The sequence below is a fragment of the Camelina sativa genome, chromosome 9 (assembly GCF_030686135.1).
Source record: "Camelina sativa cultivar CO46 ecotype springtype chromosome 9, ASM3068613v1".
Taxonomy (NCBI): Eukaryota; Viridiplantae; Streptophyta; class Magnoliopsida; order Brassicales; family Brassicaceae; genus Camelina; species Camelina sativa.
The window spans coordinates 38,786,330-38,801,235 of record NC_141888.1 but is presented as its reverse complement, the minus strand read 5'-3'; the positions used below and the strand labels follow the sequence as shown (position 1 = coordinate 38,801,235).

At 36.6% G+C, this 14,906-nt stretch overlaps 3 protein-coding genes across 13 annotated transcripts; 1 reads left to right on the top strand and 2 right to left on the bottom strand.

Moving 5' to 3' along the window:
* Positions 1-15: 15 nt before the first annotated feature.
* LOC104713782 (histone-lysine N-methyltransferase CLF) lies at positions 16-5,195 on the bottom strand. 2 transcript variants are annotated; one of them, XM_087467095.1, is made up of 17 exons: positions 4,830-5,195; positions 4,391-4,483; positions 3,979-4,292; positions 3,710-3,871; positions 3,497-3,581; positions 3,166-3,300; positions 3,034-3,081; positions 2,890-2,961; positions 2,110-2,810; positions 1,877-2,027; positions 1,562-1,785; positions 1,351-1,482; positions 1,107-1,197; positions 936-983; positions 698-826; positions 530-607; positions 16-422 (listed from the first exon to the last, which is right to left on the bottom strand). In XM_087467095.1, exons 1-17 carry the CDS (start codon positions 4,890-4,892, stop codon positions 228-230), a joined length of 2,721 nt encoding a protein of 906 aa, XP_087323221.1. In that variant the 5' UTR covers positions 4,893-5,195; the 3' UTR covers positions 16-227. The 2 variants fall into 2 exon arrangements, with proteins under 2 accessions (XP_087323221.1, XP_087323222.1); XM_087467096.1 differs by having other exon boundaries at positions 3,166-3,328; positions 4,830-5,072.
* On the top strand, positions 5,140-7,484 carry LOC104713781 (protein IN CHLOROPLAST ATPASE BIOGENESIS, chloroplastic). 8 transcript variants are annotated; one of them, XR_015566870.1, is made up of 11 exons: positions 5,140-5,496; positions 5,595-5,678; positions 5,787-5,861; positions 5,952-5,994; positions 6,071-6,128; positions 6,226-6,393; positions 6,464-6,526; positions 6,613-6,700; positions 6,807-6,888; positions 6,967-7,077; positions 7,164-7,484. XR_015566870.1 is itself a non-coding variant. In XM_010430985.3 (11 exons), the coding sequence occupies exons 1-11, from the start codon at positions 5,394-5,396 to the stop codon at positions 7,302-7,304; spliced, it is 1,023 nt and encodes a 340-aa protein (XP_010429287.1). In that variant the 5' UTR covers positions 5,140-5,393; the 3' UTR covers positions 7,305-7,484. The 8 variants fall into 8 exon arrangements, 1 of the variants encoding a protein (XP_010429287.1); XM_010430985.3 differs by having other exon boundaries at positions 6,606-6,700; XR_015566869.1 differs by having other exon boundaries at positions 5,295-5,496; positions 6,606-6,704.
* On the bottom strand, positions 7,447-11,812 carry LOC104713780 (filament-like plant protein 7). 3 transcript variants are annotated; one of them, XM_010430982.3, is made up of 6 exons: positions 11,521-11,812; positions 10,824-10,942; positions 10,375-10,498; positions 8,344-10,300; positions 8,217-8,265; positions 7,447-8,137 (listed from the first exon to the last, which is right to left on the bottom strand). In XM_010430982.3, exons 2-6 carry the CDS (start codon positions 10,890-10,892, stop codon positions 7,631-7,633), a joined length of 2,706 nt encoding a protein of 901 aa, XP_010429284.1. In that variant the 5' UTR covers positions 10,893-10,942; positions 11,521-11,812; the 3' UTR covers positions 7,447-7,630. The 3 variants fall into 3 exon arrangements, with proteins under 3 accessions (XP_010429284.1, XP_010429283.1, XP_087323224.1); XM_010430981.3 differs by having other exon boundaries at positions 11,405-11,767; XM_087467098.1 differs by having other exon boundaries at positions 7,447-8,112; positions 11,405-11,767.
* Positions 11,813-14,906: the final 3,094 nt, after the last annotated feature.

Here is a 14,906-nt window from a genome sequence, read left to right as displayed (position 1 = left end):
GTAAGGAACAAAATAGAAAGAAAAACTGAAGTCTCGTATCATGAAATTGAAAATGAGATTTTGATCCAATGAATACAAATTTCTTTAGACTCAGCAAAATGTATGGATTTGTTTTCATTGTGTTTCCCGTGTGGAGAGTAGAATGATTGAGGAGTAATGTGTTCTTCCACCTGTAACAAAAGAATTGACTAAAAAATGGCGTTTCTTTTTTGTTGTTGTTGTTGTTGCTAAGCAAGCTTCTTGGGTCTACCAACAGAAGGAGTAACATGTTCGTCTTTCTTAGAACCCGGAGCTTCAGGTTTTTTGGCCCAAGCAGGAGCTCGATCTGGCTCATACCGGTAATCATAGAAGAGTTCTTCTCCAGCCATTATCCTCTCCTTTGCAAAAATCCCCACCCTGTGATCTCCAGCAACCATAATGACCTTAAACAGATACATAGTCCTCTTGTCAGATTTTGAGAAGAAAAAAAAAGAATAGACCCATCATGCAAAAACCATGTCGTTAACTTTTGCATTTTTCGCATTTTTACCTTTGCGTAACAGTTTGGTTCAGGAGAATGGTTGGCAAATTTCAGTTTGTCTCCTTTCCTGTAAGCATCTAGCACAAACTGCAGTAACAACATCCAAAAAAAGTTTATGGCAGATTCGAATTTGAAGACAACCTAGAGAGTATGAACATTTTTTGAGACAAGACGTGCCTGATCGTTTAGATTGAAGAGAAAAGAGGAGTTCTCGCGATCATATATCTTCCCCCGTTTATCTGCTTCTTTATGTGAGATCAGCTCTCCTGTGTATTCCCCAAGGTATTCATGTTTACTTACACTGTTCTGTAAGAAGGAACAAGATTTGTTATTTAAGGCAAATCCAGACTCCAAATATAACTTCATCATTTAAGGACTTCCATTCTATTTGACAAATTTTGCATTCTTCTTTTACCTTTAAGAAAGCTCCCCAACCAGAAACATCAGATCTTCCAAGCAAAACCTGAAATTGACAAAAAGGAGAGCTAACTTCACAAATTCATCTTTAATTATTTGAAGTTCCTCCTAGTCATGTGATTGCAGGAGCAAATTCATATTGCCATAGTTAAGAAAGCTAAGTAGGTACCCTTTGTTGTTGTTTCAGGAGCAATTTCATATTCCTGCACTCATAATTATCGCCTCTTTGACTTGGCACCCCGAGCGTACCATCCCCGCCACTACACATTTAAATTCATTCAGACATAGTATTAGTGTATTTGGTTCCATTAGTAACGAAAAAAAAGTAGCAATGCGTTCTTGATCCTCTACTAAGCGACCAATTAGTAGCACAAAACCGTAGAGTAAACATTTGCATCTCCAATAAGACTTACATGACCCAGCAGTTCCTACAAACATCTGGGTCACACTCCCGATCTGCAGCAAAGCATGGACACTGACGGCTTCGACACTGACTTTTTGCACAATGACAACCTCTAAACCTATTCTTGCAGCTCTTTGGGCAACTACACAGAGAATAAAGTTTGTTGGCAATGAGATTCAGAGCTAGAAAATACAGATGTGGATGATCATAGATTACAATACCCGCAGTACTTCTCGCAGCAAGTCCCGTTTAGTAAACAAGAACATTCCTTCCCACAAGCAGTTTTGCAGTTGCATGGATTAAATTGACGGCATGGCTGGTCTTTCCTCTCAGTAATTCTTTTCCTAATTGAATGATATGCAGCAGATTTCCATGTATACTTCAAGCGACGCACTTTGCCTCGTCTACGTAGAAACCTTGACCTTCTCCTCACTTGGTTATTTGCCTAGTTAGTCCAGTAACTAAAGCATTAGTTCCCTAAGAGAAATAAATCCATTATATCAGGAATGTGTATACAAAATGAATAGGTATTATACCATATTTCCATTGATGTCAAACTTGGAAGAGCCATCGGGGTTTAATGCATCCTCTCCAAAGAAGGAAGCTTTATTTTCCGAGCAAGTCATGTATTGGAAGACCTCCCAACATGACTTGAAACCACTCAAAAGGTTTCTAGCAATTAAGCAGCTGCAAAGAAAAAAAGAAAGATGACAATCTTCCACAGATTGACAAAACTTGAAGCCGAATGATAATTTAGCAGTTTATTCACCTATTCATTCCAAAAATCTCAACACCTTTTTCAAAAAGGCTTTTCTCAAGTGGTCTCCACAACTTGTTTGTAGCCAATCCTCTTCGACATGCATTCTCACCAACAAACTCTTCTTTCCGTAAACTTTCATCGCTACATGGCGCATCAAGCTCAGAAGCAACCTCATTTAACTGACAAACAGGATCGTCATCCTTGACAGAATTCTTAGAGTCTTCTGCAGGGGTGCCATTCTTCTTTGACTTCCCGGAGTTCCCAGATTTAACATGCTTCTGAGAAGAGGAAGTAGCATCTTCATTTTCTTTAAGTTTTGCATCGCTGGGTGAACGACTTCCACTGGCGATGGAATCGCTGTCTGAGGCTTCTGTCTTCTTTTGCCTCTTCTGAGTCCTACGAGGAACTCGCTCAGCGACTCGGTTATTAATCCTCTTACGACCTCCACGTCTCCCACTACCTTTCACTTTTGGTGATGATGAAACTTTATCGGAATTGGTATCCTGCTGAAGTCCATTCTCTGAGTCACTTGTCTCTGGTGTGCACTTTTCATTAGACGATGCACTTTCACTTGGGAAGGTCTTTGGTTTTCTCCTACTAAGTTTGCTGGATAACTTCGTGGATGTGGTCTTAGTACCCGCACAATCTGATGAAGTGCCAGTTTTATTTTCGGTGGTGCCATATCCCGGAATTCTTTCAGACTTCAGAAGCTGATAGAATGAAAACAATTCTTTTTGTCAAATCAGTCTTCCTACGACATGAGTTTAGCTGCGTGGATAACAAATTTACCGTTTTATAGCAGTTTGCACCACAGGTTAGATTTTCATCTACAGGAGGACACCACGGCGCTGGTTTCTCAGCCTAAAAACCATAAACATTAAAACAAGTAACTATAAAGTTATAATTTGAATTTTAAGTGGGGCACTAACTCACAGGAAAAATAAGATCCTGTGAACACCCATGCAGCCGGCAATCAAATACCTGCATAAGGGCATAACAGGTTAAAAAAAGAGAATTATTTTGCTAGAACATCAAAATTTAGCCTGAGAAATCAAATGGACTAACAAGGCATCTACGGCAGAACAGGTTATCGAAAGAATCTAATGCTCCTTCCATATCTTTGTTGAGAAGGGAGCTCTCTGCTTGATTATCTCCACTCTCGGATATTTCTTTTTCCTTCATAAGCACTCCATGTCTTGCCTGTATAAGATGGTCGGTGTTCATATCTCTGCAAAAAGCCAATTGGGAAAGGGCTGGAACAATACTAATTGGATATCCTTAAACGATGCATCACTCACTCTGTTTTGAAATCCTACAATTAAAGTTCTGTATTCTAATGGAAAATAGGAACATCATAGTTCATACTGGCAACAGACAAAGAAAAAGTGACTGATACCTTGATTTCACTAGAACGTCTGGACAAGAGATTTGCTAGTTCCTCCAAGACAGAGTCTGAAAGACCTAGTTGCTCAAGGGTCATGCTGAATAAATGAAGGGAAATTAAAGTGAGAATGAAAAGCCATATCAATGAAAGTAACAGCCAAGTGGTTCCCAATTAGAGACCAAAATGCAAGTATACAGCCAGGCAATGACAAAGGATTAGACTAACCGAATAATAAAATCTTCAGGCTCCAAAAATTCTCTTTTTTCTTCTTCGTCATCAATCACCTCCTCTTCACTATCACTGCAAATGAGCGCTTCCCCGCCAGTTTGATCATAATAAATTCTCCTTCGACCCACAACAGACTGGTCTTCAGTCATTCTTTGATTCCTGAATCATTTAAAGAGTGATAAAAATAATGTTAAGATACTCCACCAGAGCATACATTTCAACTTTGAATACTTTCAAATACTTTTGCGACGTTAATGCCAAAGTACCTGTCCAGGAAAACCCATGTGGTATAAGGTGACAAACGTTTGATATCAGGTAGTTTGATTGGCCGTAAGGAAATTTTAACAGGGACACTAGATCCTTGAAATATCGCTGAATTGGCATGTCCATCATCAACGAATCTGTGGTTATTCCTATCACCATCACTAGCATCGATTCCGCTTTTCATACCAGGCGAATCTCTTTGCCTCTTAACTAAAAGATCATTACCATCTTTACAGCTACCTCCTCTCTCCATAGAAGACCTCATAAAGCTTTGAGTAATGCCACACAAATTCTTCTTGTTTTCATCAAACCTTTTCTAAACAAAAAACGAATCCTCGATTTCTAGCAAATCAGTTGCAGAAACACAAAAAAAAAAAAAAACAAATATTAAATGAAACAAGAACCAATACTAACCTTAATTGATACACAACGATCAGCTGCAAGTTTCTTCTTTAGTGATTCTATTACTGCTGACACTTCCTTAGAAGCTGGACTTCTCTCCTCCGGCTGAAATTTCAAAGAAATCAAACAAATCAAACGCATTTCAACAGCAACCATGAAAATGAGGTTCAATGAGGAAAAAACTATATTCATTTCCAAAGTGTTCAGTGAGAAGAAAAAAAACTACCAATTGCAGCATAATGGTTTCCCTCAACCCTAAAACAACTATTATAGCTCACAATGCAGCAATCTCTAGATCCAAAAACAACACCAAATTGAAGATATAACAAAGCAAATCATAGACAATGCCTCAAAAGTTACGACTTTTAGAAACCCCAGAAAATAAAAATAGAAACTTTTCTAAGGATCCCGATTTTGAGGAAGAGATTTCAAGTGAGAGATTAAAACGCACCGTAGACTCCTTAGGTGGCTCCGATCTGGTCGCCGAAGAAGAAGGCGAAGCTCCCGACGCCATTGTCAAGATACCAGATCGGAACCGAATAAAATGCGGGTCCGGGTCAAGATCCGGGTCAAGTAAATCTGTAAATGTCGGAGGAGACTAGCGAATTTGGCGGGTCGTTATAAACCCTAAAAGTTATCTTCAATTTTTTTTTTTTTTTTTTAATCTTCCAATCCAATTAGAAAATTCTCAATTACTTTAAAGAGTTTGGGAATTCGTAAAATATCAGAAATAATTATGAATTAAAATTTTTTTTTTTTAAAAAGAGAAGTTGGTGGGAAAATAGCGACGTGGCAGCTCGATTTGAATTATCTGTACATCGGATAAAGTACTTCTCCGGCGAACTTAACTCGGCGACAATACTGGGCCTAATGGGCTTTTAAACCCTTAACTTTGGGCTTTAGTTTGGCTGTTTGGGTTTTTTTTTTTTTTTTTTCTCAATCAGCCTTCTCTCTTCCTAAATTAGCTTCTCGAAGGTTTCTCATCGGAAGAGAAACAGTACGGCGATCGGGAAAAATGCATTACGGCGCGGCGGTGAACGGACGGAAACGTGGACTGATACTTCTAGGAAGCAGAAACTTCTCCAGATCATTTTTATCTTCTACTTCTTCATTATCTGGTGAGTATTTTCACTATCTCGAGATCGGGTTTTTGATTCTTACGGAGTTGGAGATTGAACTGAAACACCAAATGAATTGATTCTGTGTTTTTTGTTAGAGCATGAATGTTTTATCAAGGACGTAGCAAAAGCTCAGCCTCCTAAGCATCTGACTCAGTTGCTCAACATATTCACAGCTAGAGGTAGATTCAAATCTTACACTTGCTTTGCTTGGCTTGTGATCATATTTTTCGCAAGTAATTGTGTGTGAGTTGGTGACTTGGCTTGTGATAATATGACATTTGTATCAGGTAAATCCATAGTTTCTCCTGGTGCCAAGCAAGGCTTGTTGCCACTTACTATACCATTGGTGAGAATGAGCCCTGGTATGTATGATCGTGGACATTGTACCATAAGGTTTTATGTTGAGTTTGAAAACACTTTCATATTGAGTTTGTGTGACTTTCAATTTTCAGGTTCTTCAATTGCTCTATTACGGTGGCCAACAGCTCCTTCTAGGTTAGGAGGCTTCTTTTTATCTTGTTAGAACTTTTCATTGTTTTGTTATCTTATCATTGTTTTCTTGTGTTTGCAGTATGGAGATGCAAGTGGTGGAAGTTCAGAAACATGGGGTTTGGTTTTTAGCCAATAATGTAATGGGTCTTTTATATCATTACTGGTGCGTTGATGTAGGTTCATTTCTTTTTAGCTGTTTATTCTCATATCTGATTTTCATTGGCCATCATTCAGGTTGATCAGTTCATTCACAGAATATTGGTGGAAGAAGATGTTTCTAAACCCGAAGAATCAAGTCAAGAAATCTTCAATGCTGCAGGCGAAGCTGGGAAGAAACTTTACAGTAAGGGTGACTTTGCCAAGTCAAAACTGTTAGATTTGGATGCCTATCTATTAAGAAAGGTACATATAGTGAACCTGTTAACTTCAGACTCTTTTCGGCATGTGGGTGATTGTGAGCTTTGTTATTTAGGTTGGACTGTTTCCGGATTCTCTAGAACGTAAAGTTATTCGACATATCGAGAATGGAGACCATGTAAGGCTAGTAATAACATCTGTCTTGCTGTAGTTGACTTGTTTTCTCTTTTTAAACTATCTTCACGTGCTAATACAAGGTTTCAGCTTTGGTGGCTGCCGAGTTTTATACAAAGAGAGGGAACTTCCCCGGATTTGCCCGGCCTTTTGCTTTCAACGCAAAGGTTTTACTGAAGTTCGTATGATTCTCTCTTATCAGCCCTCTATTTCCTTTTTTAATATATCCACGAGTTGATGCTTTTACCTTTCTAGAAAACTCTAAGACCTCTATGGTTTTGTAGACTTGGCCGTAGCTTAGAAGCGAAAGACGCGGCTCGGGGTGCTCTGACATCTTCATGGTGGACCTTAGGATGCAGATACGAGGTACAATTCCTTGAATACCATTTTGATTATTGAAAAAAGAAGGGGGAAAAGTGTTGAACATATGAAATGGTTGCCCAGGAAATTGCTCAAATAGCAGAGTGGGGAGAGGAGCAAATTGTGAAGTACAAGGAGAGAATTACAGGAGAAGGAAGACAACGAGATATAGAAAGGGGAAAGCCGATGTCTCAGGTTCGTTCTTTGCCTCTATTCATATGTAGATTCCCATATCATGGTTTCTGGATTCAAGGACTTGAAACAAAACTTGTAACTGTCAGGCTTTTTTGGACGAGGCTTCGTTCTTACTGAATCTAGCGTCACTCGAAGGGACATGGGACGAATCACTGGATCGGGTTGCTCAATGCTACAAGGAAGCTGGACTTAACGACATCGCCAAGTTTGTTCTGTACAGAGATTGAGTAGTCTCTTTTAAAGTCCACAATTTGTTTTTTGAGACCTGAGATTACATTATATCAAATGATCTTTGCGTTTGGTGTCCTACGTTGGAGATTTACATTAACCCTGCTAAAGATTCATAGGGTCAAGATAACTGATTGTATCTTTTCTGAAACGAAAAGTGAAATAAGATAGCATGATCATATCATTGGGTAACAATAATCTACGTGGAAGTTTATATATACTGCCAAAAAAATCTACGAAAATGACAGTTTAGGTTGCATAGTTTGGGACCATATTAAGAAACAGGATTAAGGTATTAGATTATAGTCTAAATGACACCATCTTCTTAAGTGGGAAATGGAATAGGGAGCTTCTTGCTCTGACCTTTCTTTTTTCTTCCCAACAGCTTTCTCCAGAGGCTCTTAACTCCACCGCTCTTTTTCTGAGGAACAATGGCGAAACAGTTTGTGTCAGAGCCTTTGCTTTTGTCTGAGAGAAGAATATGTTCCAATGCCTCGATGGTTTCATTGTAAACAGAACTGCCTCCCTTTCCATTTTTCTCTGCTGCTTGTTGTTTTTGAGCCTTGGATTCCCCGGTGTCGTGATCTTCTGCCTTCATCTGATCTAAAAGAGATGATCTCTGGCTGGTCAATCTCTTCTCTGGTTTTGTCTCTTGTGAAGGTTGTACACCAGCTAGGTTGTCCGATTTTTCGGTAAGGTCAGACATGATGAGTTTCTCAGAAAGTAAAGCTGTTTCTTTTGAGTTAGTCAATGCCTTGAGCTGCTTTCCAAGGTTTAGAATCGTCTCTTGACACTCGGCCAATTTTTCTGAAGCAGCAGTGATTTCCAATTCCTAAATCATTAAACACATAAAACAGATTGGCTTTGGCCAAAAGCAATTCTCTCAATGTTTTGTTCTGCTTTAAACTTACGGTTCGCATGTTTTGTTTTTCTTCCAGCTTGAGCTCGTTCTCAGAAGCACTGCAACAAGAAACCATTTGATGCATCAGAAATAAATGTATGAATTTGCTAACATGATCTTTAAGCATTCACATTTACCTTACTGTCTTGTCCTTTGTCTCTTCTTCAGCCATATTGCTTGACAACTTCTGATTTCCAGGTTTATCTTCAATTGACTGATCTTTGCAAGCCAAAAAGGAAACATCTATTGTTTTCAGCTTATCTGCTTCTGAAGAAACCTGACGACATATTCCAATATCAACTTCACTTCCACTCCGTGATTCATCCCACTCGAACTGCGTCTTAATCTCATTTCTCATGGTGGAAACATCTTGAAGAGAAAAACAGTGGTTCACCATCCATTCCAACACAGAGCTTAGCTCTTCTACAAACTTCCTTATATCTGATTTTCTGTCTAATAGATCGTAACAAGTATGAAGAAACCGCTGCAATACACTACTCAGCTCTGTAGTTTTCCATTGCAAGACACGAGCAGTGTATCCTGAAAGCCTTTCTGATTCTCCGTTGGACACATGACTTTCATCTTTTAAGCTGACTCCTTCGATAATTTCAATGATACTGTGAATCGATTTGCTGATATCACATTCCATATCTGGTCTATCATCCACAGTGAGATTTTTAGTCTCCTGATGGTTTATCACAGGAGAGCTTGAATGGTTTACACTTGACAGAGCTTTTCTGATATCTTCAAGTGCTTCATCAGTGTTTCTCTGCGCAAGGCGCTTGTACTCCATTATCGCTTTCACCACGATATGAAGAGACTGAGGTAATTTACTCATTAAATCATCTTGAGGAGATGCAACAGGATTTAATGAATAATCTGTTCCAGGAGTTTTTGTTGTCTCTGATGAAGTTTCATTAGATTCGTTCTCTACCGGACCAGTCGCTGAAACGGAATCAGAAGAACAGATATGAGAACTTCCAGGTCGGTTGTCGATTGTGCTTGCAACCATTGCAAGCTTTTCCATTTCAGCAAAATCATCCATTAGTTTCATCTCTGAAGCTTTAGGGGTTCCAACCAAACTTGACCCCATTTGCTTCTTGTTCTTGAAATTGTCTAGCTCTGAAAGTAAAGCAGAAGCCCAAGAATCAGCACAGCTAACTTTATCATCATTGTCAAACTCTGATAGTGATGCAATAGAGACTTCACACGACACATTGCTTCTCCGTCTTGGCTCAGTGTTTGTGCCTTTAGAAGATTCTTCAACATGAGACTCGAATTCTAGTAGTTTAGACGCTGTTCGAGAATACATGTTTCTTGAGAACTGAAGCTCACTGACTTTCTTGTTTAAGGCTTCCCTCAGAGTCTTATTCTCTTCTTCCAGTAAGCATAATTGCTCAGAGAGGTTATTGATCTTTTCAGAATCAATCAGCGGACTGTTAGGGCTTCCATTGACTCTTCTCCTTCCCAGCATTTCTACTTCATTCCTCATTTTGGACAGAGCAGCTGGTCCTGGTAACCTTTTTCTGACAAGTATCCGTAACCTTTGACACTCTGATTCTAACTTTGCAACTTTCTTCACATTCTCTAAGTGCAGTTTATGTGATGCTTCAGCGGTTCGACGACTAAACTCTCTCTCTTCATTCCGAAGCTCGAGCTCTTTCTCCAGCACTCGGACTTCATATCTCAGTGAAACGTTTTCTTTTTCCTTCGACTCTAAACTACTCACCAAAGCATTGAAATCAACTTCGATTCTATCCCTCTCTCTGTTTAAATCTTCAACAGTTTCGTTCTTTGATAACAAAGCCTTTGAGAGTTGAGTGTTCTCGCCTTCTGCTTCTGCAAGCCTCTTACTAGTACCTGCCAGCTCCGTCTTTATAACAACTAATCGCCGTTCGTACTCCTGCGATGCTTTTGTCAACGCATCATGCATCCTTCTCTCCTGCTCCTCGCGAACAAAACGAAGTTGCTGCATACATTCTTTTAGACCAGCATCTGTTTGACTAGACCTTTCCTCGCTCCTGTGTTTTTCATTTACAGCTTCTTCGAGTTTCTTCTTGAGAGATGCAACTTCAGCTTTTGTCTTCTCCCAGCCTGTTAGCACAAAATGCAATTGGAACAGGAAGCTATATGAGAGTGTAAAGAAGACAAAAGTCGAGGAAATTTACCAACAATTGCTTCTCGCGCCGCAGTCTCATGCTTATTGCTGTCAGCCTCGACAGAGGTAAGCTTATCATTCAGACTTTTAAGGCGATTTTCTAGCTCTAACTTCTCAGCCACAACCTTCTCAGTCTAATAACAACAACAATCAAGCTCATGAGGCGATACAAAACCAAACTCATCAGGAGAACTTTTAGCAAATTACACAAGATTCACAATCATTGGTATCTCAGTTTTCAATACTTGAGGGCTTTTTACTTTTGGCCAAAAAGAGCATAAAAAGGGAGAAACTTAACCTCAAACATAATAAGCTAAAACAACACTTGATTCTCAAACAGATCACACTCTGATACTAACTACTAACATTAAAAACACATCTGTAAAAGATACATAAAGAAGATCCATCTTCCAACCTAACATCAAACATCAATGTAATCATCATCATGTATCCACTTACCTCTCCAACGCTTTCCACAACCGTTTTCTCCATTGATTTCTTCTTCCAAGGCCATGCTTTATGCTCCATTTATCACCTCCACAAACCACACACAACTACTCTTACTCAACAATAATATCCTATAACACAGAAACCAAAAAACAGAAAGACTTTAGAATAGCTTTAAAACTCACATTTACATAGACAAACCTAAAAACAAAAACGAAAAAAAGGAACATATATTTAGTCTTGTTTTGTTTGATTTCTCTGATCCCACATTCCTCAAAAATGGACCACCACATTTACATAGTGAATGCGACTCAAATCCAGATTAAGACCAAAGAACAAAACAAAACCATCTCATTGTACTTATAAAAAAAAATCCCAAATCAGAAATCAAGGAGCTAGCTTCCATCAATGGCGTATACATGCACGACACACTAAAAAGAAGAAAAATCCAATTTCATAAAGTTAAAAACTTTAGAAGTAACCCATGACGAATCACACAAAAAAAAAAGTCATCTTTTTGATTATCCACATTTAGAAGATTTGGTAAATTAAAAAAAAACAAACCCATAAATAAAGATTAAAACTTTCCTCACCTTCTTAAACCAGAACTTAAAAACAGATCGTCTCTCAAGGAACACAACAATGGAGGAGATAAAAACAGAGAAAGAGTGAAGAGGACAAATGGAAAAAAAGGCAAAGTTAAGATTACTTGAAAACAACTGTAGAGAGAGAGAGAGAGAGTGAGACTGTGTGAGAGAGAGAGAGGATGTGTCGGGTAGGATCTGATCGAAATGGGCCATGTACGCTTAATGAACGTTGGATCGTACGAGATTTATAATATATCGCTAATATAAGCAAAGAAATTAAAAAAAGTTAATTTGTATTTTAAGGGGAGACATGTTTATGACTTTGATGGACCTCGGAAGTTTAATAAATTAGTAGTGAGTGAAGAGGACAAATGAAAAAGAGTGATTAGGGAGTAATTATAGTTTGAATGCTTTATTATGCTTAATGAATAATTAACTGAGTTAAGTGTGCAATCTAATCAAACTTTAAGGAACTGATTTTTTTTATTTGTAGTTTACTTTACTATCTCTATCTTAAAAGAGATAAGAGGTTGGTTTCTACTTTCTAGTAATAAATAATTAGATTGTCTAATAAAATCAGTATTTTTAATCCAACAACAAAATAGTAGTTGTCACTTGTCTTAACTACTCTAACTTCTAAAGATGGATTGATTACTATTTTGGTGGATCATAAAAGCTAATTCCGTAAATAATAAATTGTTTGGAGTTTATTGAGCTATAAAACTTGCTTTGCTCGATATGTTTGTTTGGACATGTTTGGATCATACGACTCTATTGTAGGAAGAATCGTATGATCACTTAATTAGGAAGAGGCTTAGCTACCATTCACTTAATTAGCTTTTCGAACATATTACTCCCTCTATCTCACATAGATTGATGTTTTGGGATATTTTCTTGTCCCACAAAAATTGATATTTTGTAGATTTTAAGAAGTAATCATTGAAAATATTTAAATTTTTGAATTGCTATTGGTTTATTTTTTCTCTCTCTACCAAAAAGTAATTATAAATTAATTTACAAATAAAAACTAAAATTTTTCTTAAAATGTGTGAAAATGTCAAAACATCAATCTTTATTGAGACAGAGGGAGTATTTGTTAATCACTTTATGAACAAGCTTACGCCTTCTTTGTTTAGAAAGGACTTCATATTATGGGCCCAATTAAAGATGTAATTAGGCAACTAAATTTTAGGTGAACGATCTTTGTATATGAATAAGCAGTACTCCATAACTTGGTTTTGATCCCTATAAAGGCAATCATTCATCAGTCCAAATTAGTGTCATTTCAATCTACTTTAAACTTAAATTAAAATTTCTTATCAAATCACTTTTCTTTTAGAGGTTTATTATCTATATGGCGCTTCCTAAAATTGATTAAAAACTAGGTAATAAATTTAGAAATACATGATATAGATATGATCATGTAAGTAGGAAGTTTATCAAAACAATCAAAATTTGATATTTTATATTGGTAAATTAGTGTATAAAAGCAAAAACTCACGATAAATTTATTCAAGTTTTAGATTGTGGATGTTTAACACTTACGTATAATAATTCAAGTTTTAGATTCGTTTCATTATCAATTTAAGTTCTCATGATAAATTTTAAGAATTCACAATGGAAATAAAATTGAATATAAGACAGACTATTTGAACTAATATAATTTAAGTTGTGTATATACTAGACATGCATCCACTAATATTTGGATAAGCTTCGGATCTTATCCATTGAATAACAACGGCGGACAAAACCATGGTTCTATTGACATATATGTATTTTCTTTGCCATCAAGTTTGACACATTTGTAAATAATTGAGTTGGAGATTTTAATGGTGTTGTTTTGGAAAACTCTAGAAGAAAATGTGCATATTATATGTCAAATATATGTATTGTAATTATGTTCTAATTATTCTAAATATGATAATAAGTTATTTAGGAGAACTTAGACAATTGTGTAGTGATCCGTCATCAAGAGAATGTGGTGTTGTTCCATATTTTGTACAAAAACGTTAAAAAATGTGAGTGAACATTATCCTATTCATGTTAGGTTCGCCATTCGAATTAATCTCATTTGTTGTTAATAGAATTTTTGATTTGTACTTGCAAAAATTTATTATTATTTTGAAATCTTGATCCGTCATCAAATGAAAATTATACTCTGGAAAAATAAGATATCTTCTCAAAATTTTGAATTAACTTGACACGAGACGCATGACTTGTGATACTATAATTACACTCAAGTTATATAAAGCATCTTCATATTAAATAGTTGATTAAAATAAACAAAAGTTTTTCTTGTAATGATAACAAAATACCATACAACAAGAGGAAACAAGATCATATCATCATATTTGATACTGGAGCTTCATGTATGTTGTATAAACATGCCAATACTACATTCTCTATGCAATACCTAATAATAGTTATAAGTAGGGATGTTAAAATGGGTAAACCCACCCCATTTAATCCCATCTCATTTAATCCCACCCCATTTAAATATAAACCCATTTAAACCCATATATATTTGAAACCCCAATTAACCATACCCAATTAAACAAACATGGCCCCATTTAACCTATTGAATCCATTTAAGTATATAATTTTGATGATACCATATTAATATGTAATTTTGTGCCTTTGTAATTTTGGCGGGAAAAAATGTTTTTTTGAGAATATTTTTAATTATAAAAAACTCAAATTTTCAGTTTTAGCGGAAAACACGGTTTTGGGAAAAAAAACATTTTGATAAAAAAAAAACAATTTTGTTTTTAGACAGGAAAACATGTTTTTGCGGTTTTGGCGGGAAAACACGTTTTTACGGTTTTGGCGGGAAAACACGTTTTTGGCGGAAAAACACATTTTTTGCGGTTTTGGTGGAAAAATATGTTTTTGCGGTTTTGGCGAGAAAACACATTTTTATGAATTTGGCGGGAAAACACGTTTTTTGCGGTTTTGGCGGAAAAACAAATTTTTGCGGTTTTGGCGGGAAAACACATTTTTATGAATTTGGCGGGAAAACACGTTTTTTGCGGTTTTGGCGGAAAAACAAATTTTTACTGTTTTGGCGGGAAAACACATTTTTATGAATTTGGCGGGAAAACACGTTTTTGTGATTTTGACGGGAAAACAAATTTTTGCGGTTTTGGCGGGAAAACACATTTTTATGAATTTGGCGGAAAAACACAGTTTTGAGAAAAATATAATTTTCTGTTTTTGGTGAAAAATGTGATTTTACAATTTTGGAAAAAAAAATATATTTATATGATAAATATTTAATAAAAATATCAACATAAATGGGTCTAAATGGGTACCCACTTATTTATGATAAAATCCATATAATTAATGGGACTAAATAGAGAAACCCATTTAACCCCATTTAATTTTTTCTCATAAATGGGTATAAATGGGCTTATTTTAGTTCAACATACCCATTTAATAAATGGGTTTGCTGACCCATATTAACATCCCTAGTTATAAGTTCTTGTTGTTACGTGTTACAAATATTGAC

Coding starts and splice junctions, on each gene's coding strand:
- LOC104713782 (XM_087467095.1), bottom strand. CDS start 4,892: ATGGCGTCGGGAGCTTCGCCTTCTTCTTCGGCGACCAGATCGGAGCCA. Junction 3,301..3,496: donor GACGTTCTAGTGAAATCAAG/GTATCAGTCACT, acceptor CATCTTATACAG/GCAAGACATGGAGTGCTTAT. Junction 1,786..1,876: donor TTGACATCAATGGAAATATG/GTATAATACCTA, acceptor TGGACTAACTAG/GCAAATAACCAAGTGAGGAG.
- LOC104713781 (XM_010430985.3), top strand. CDS start 5,394: ATGCATTACGGCGCGGCGGTGAACGGACGGAAACGTGGACTGATACTT. Junction 5,995..6,070: donor TGGCCAACAGCTCCTTCTAG/GTTAGGAGGCTT, acceptor TTGTGTTTGCAG/TATGGAGATGCAAGTGGTGG. Junction 6,701..6,806: donor AACGCAAAGGTTTTACTGAA/GTTCGTATGATT, acceptor ATGGTTTTGTAG/ACTTGGCCGTAGCTTAGAAG.
- LOC104713780 (XM_010430982.3), bottom strand. CDS start 10,892: ATGGAGCATAAAGCATGGCCTTGGAAGAAGAAATCAATGGAGAAAACG. Junction 10,499..10,823: donor TTGTGGAAAGCGTTGGAGAG/GTAAGTGGATAC, acceptor TGTTGTTATTAG/ACTGAGAAGGTTGTGGCTGA. Junction 8,138..8,216: donor AAAAACAAAACATGCGAACC/GTAAGTTTAAAG, acceptor TTAATGATTTAG/GAATTGGAAATCACTGCTGC.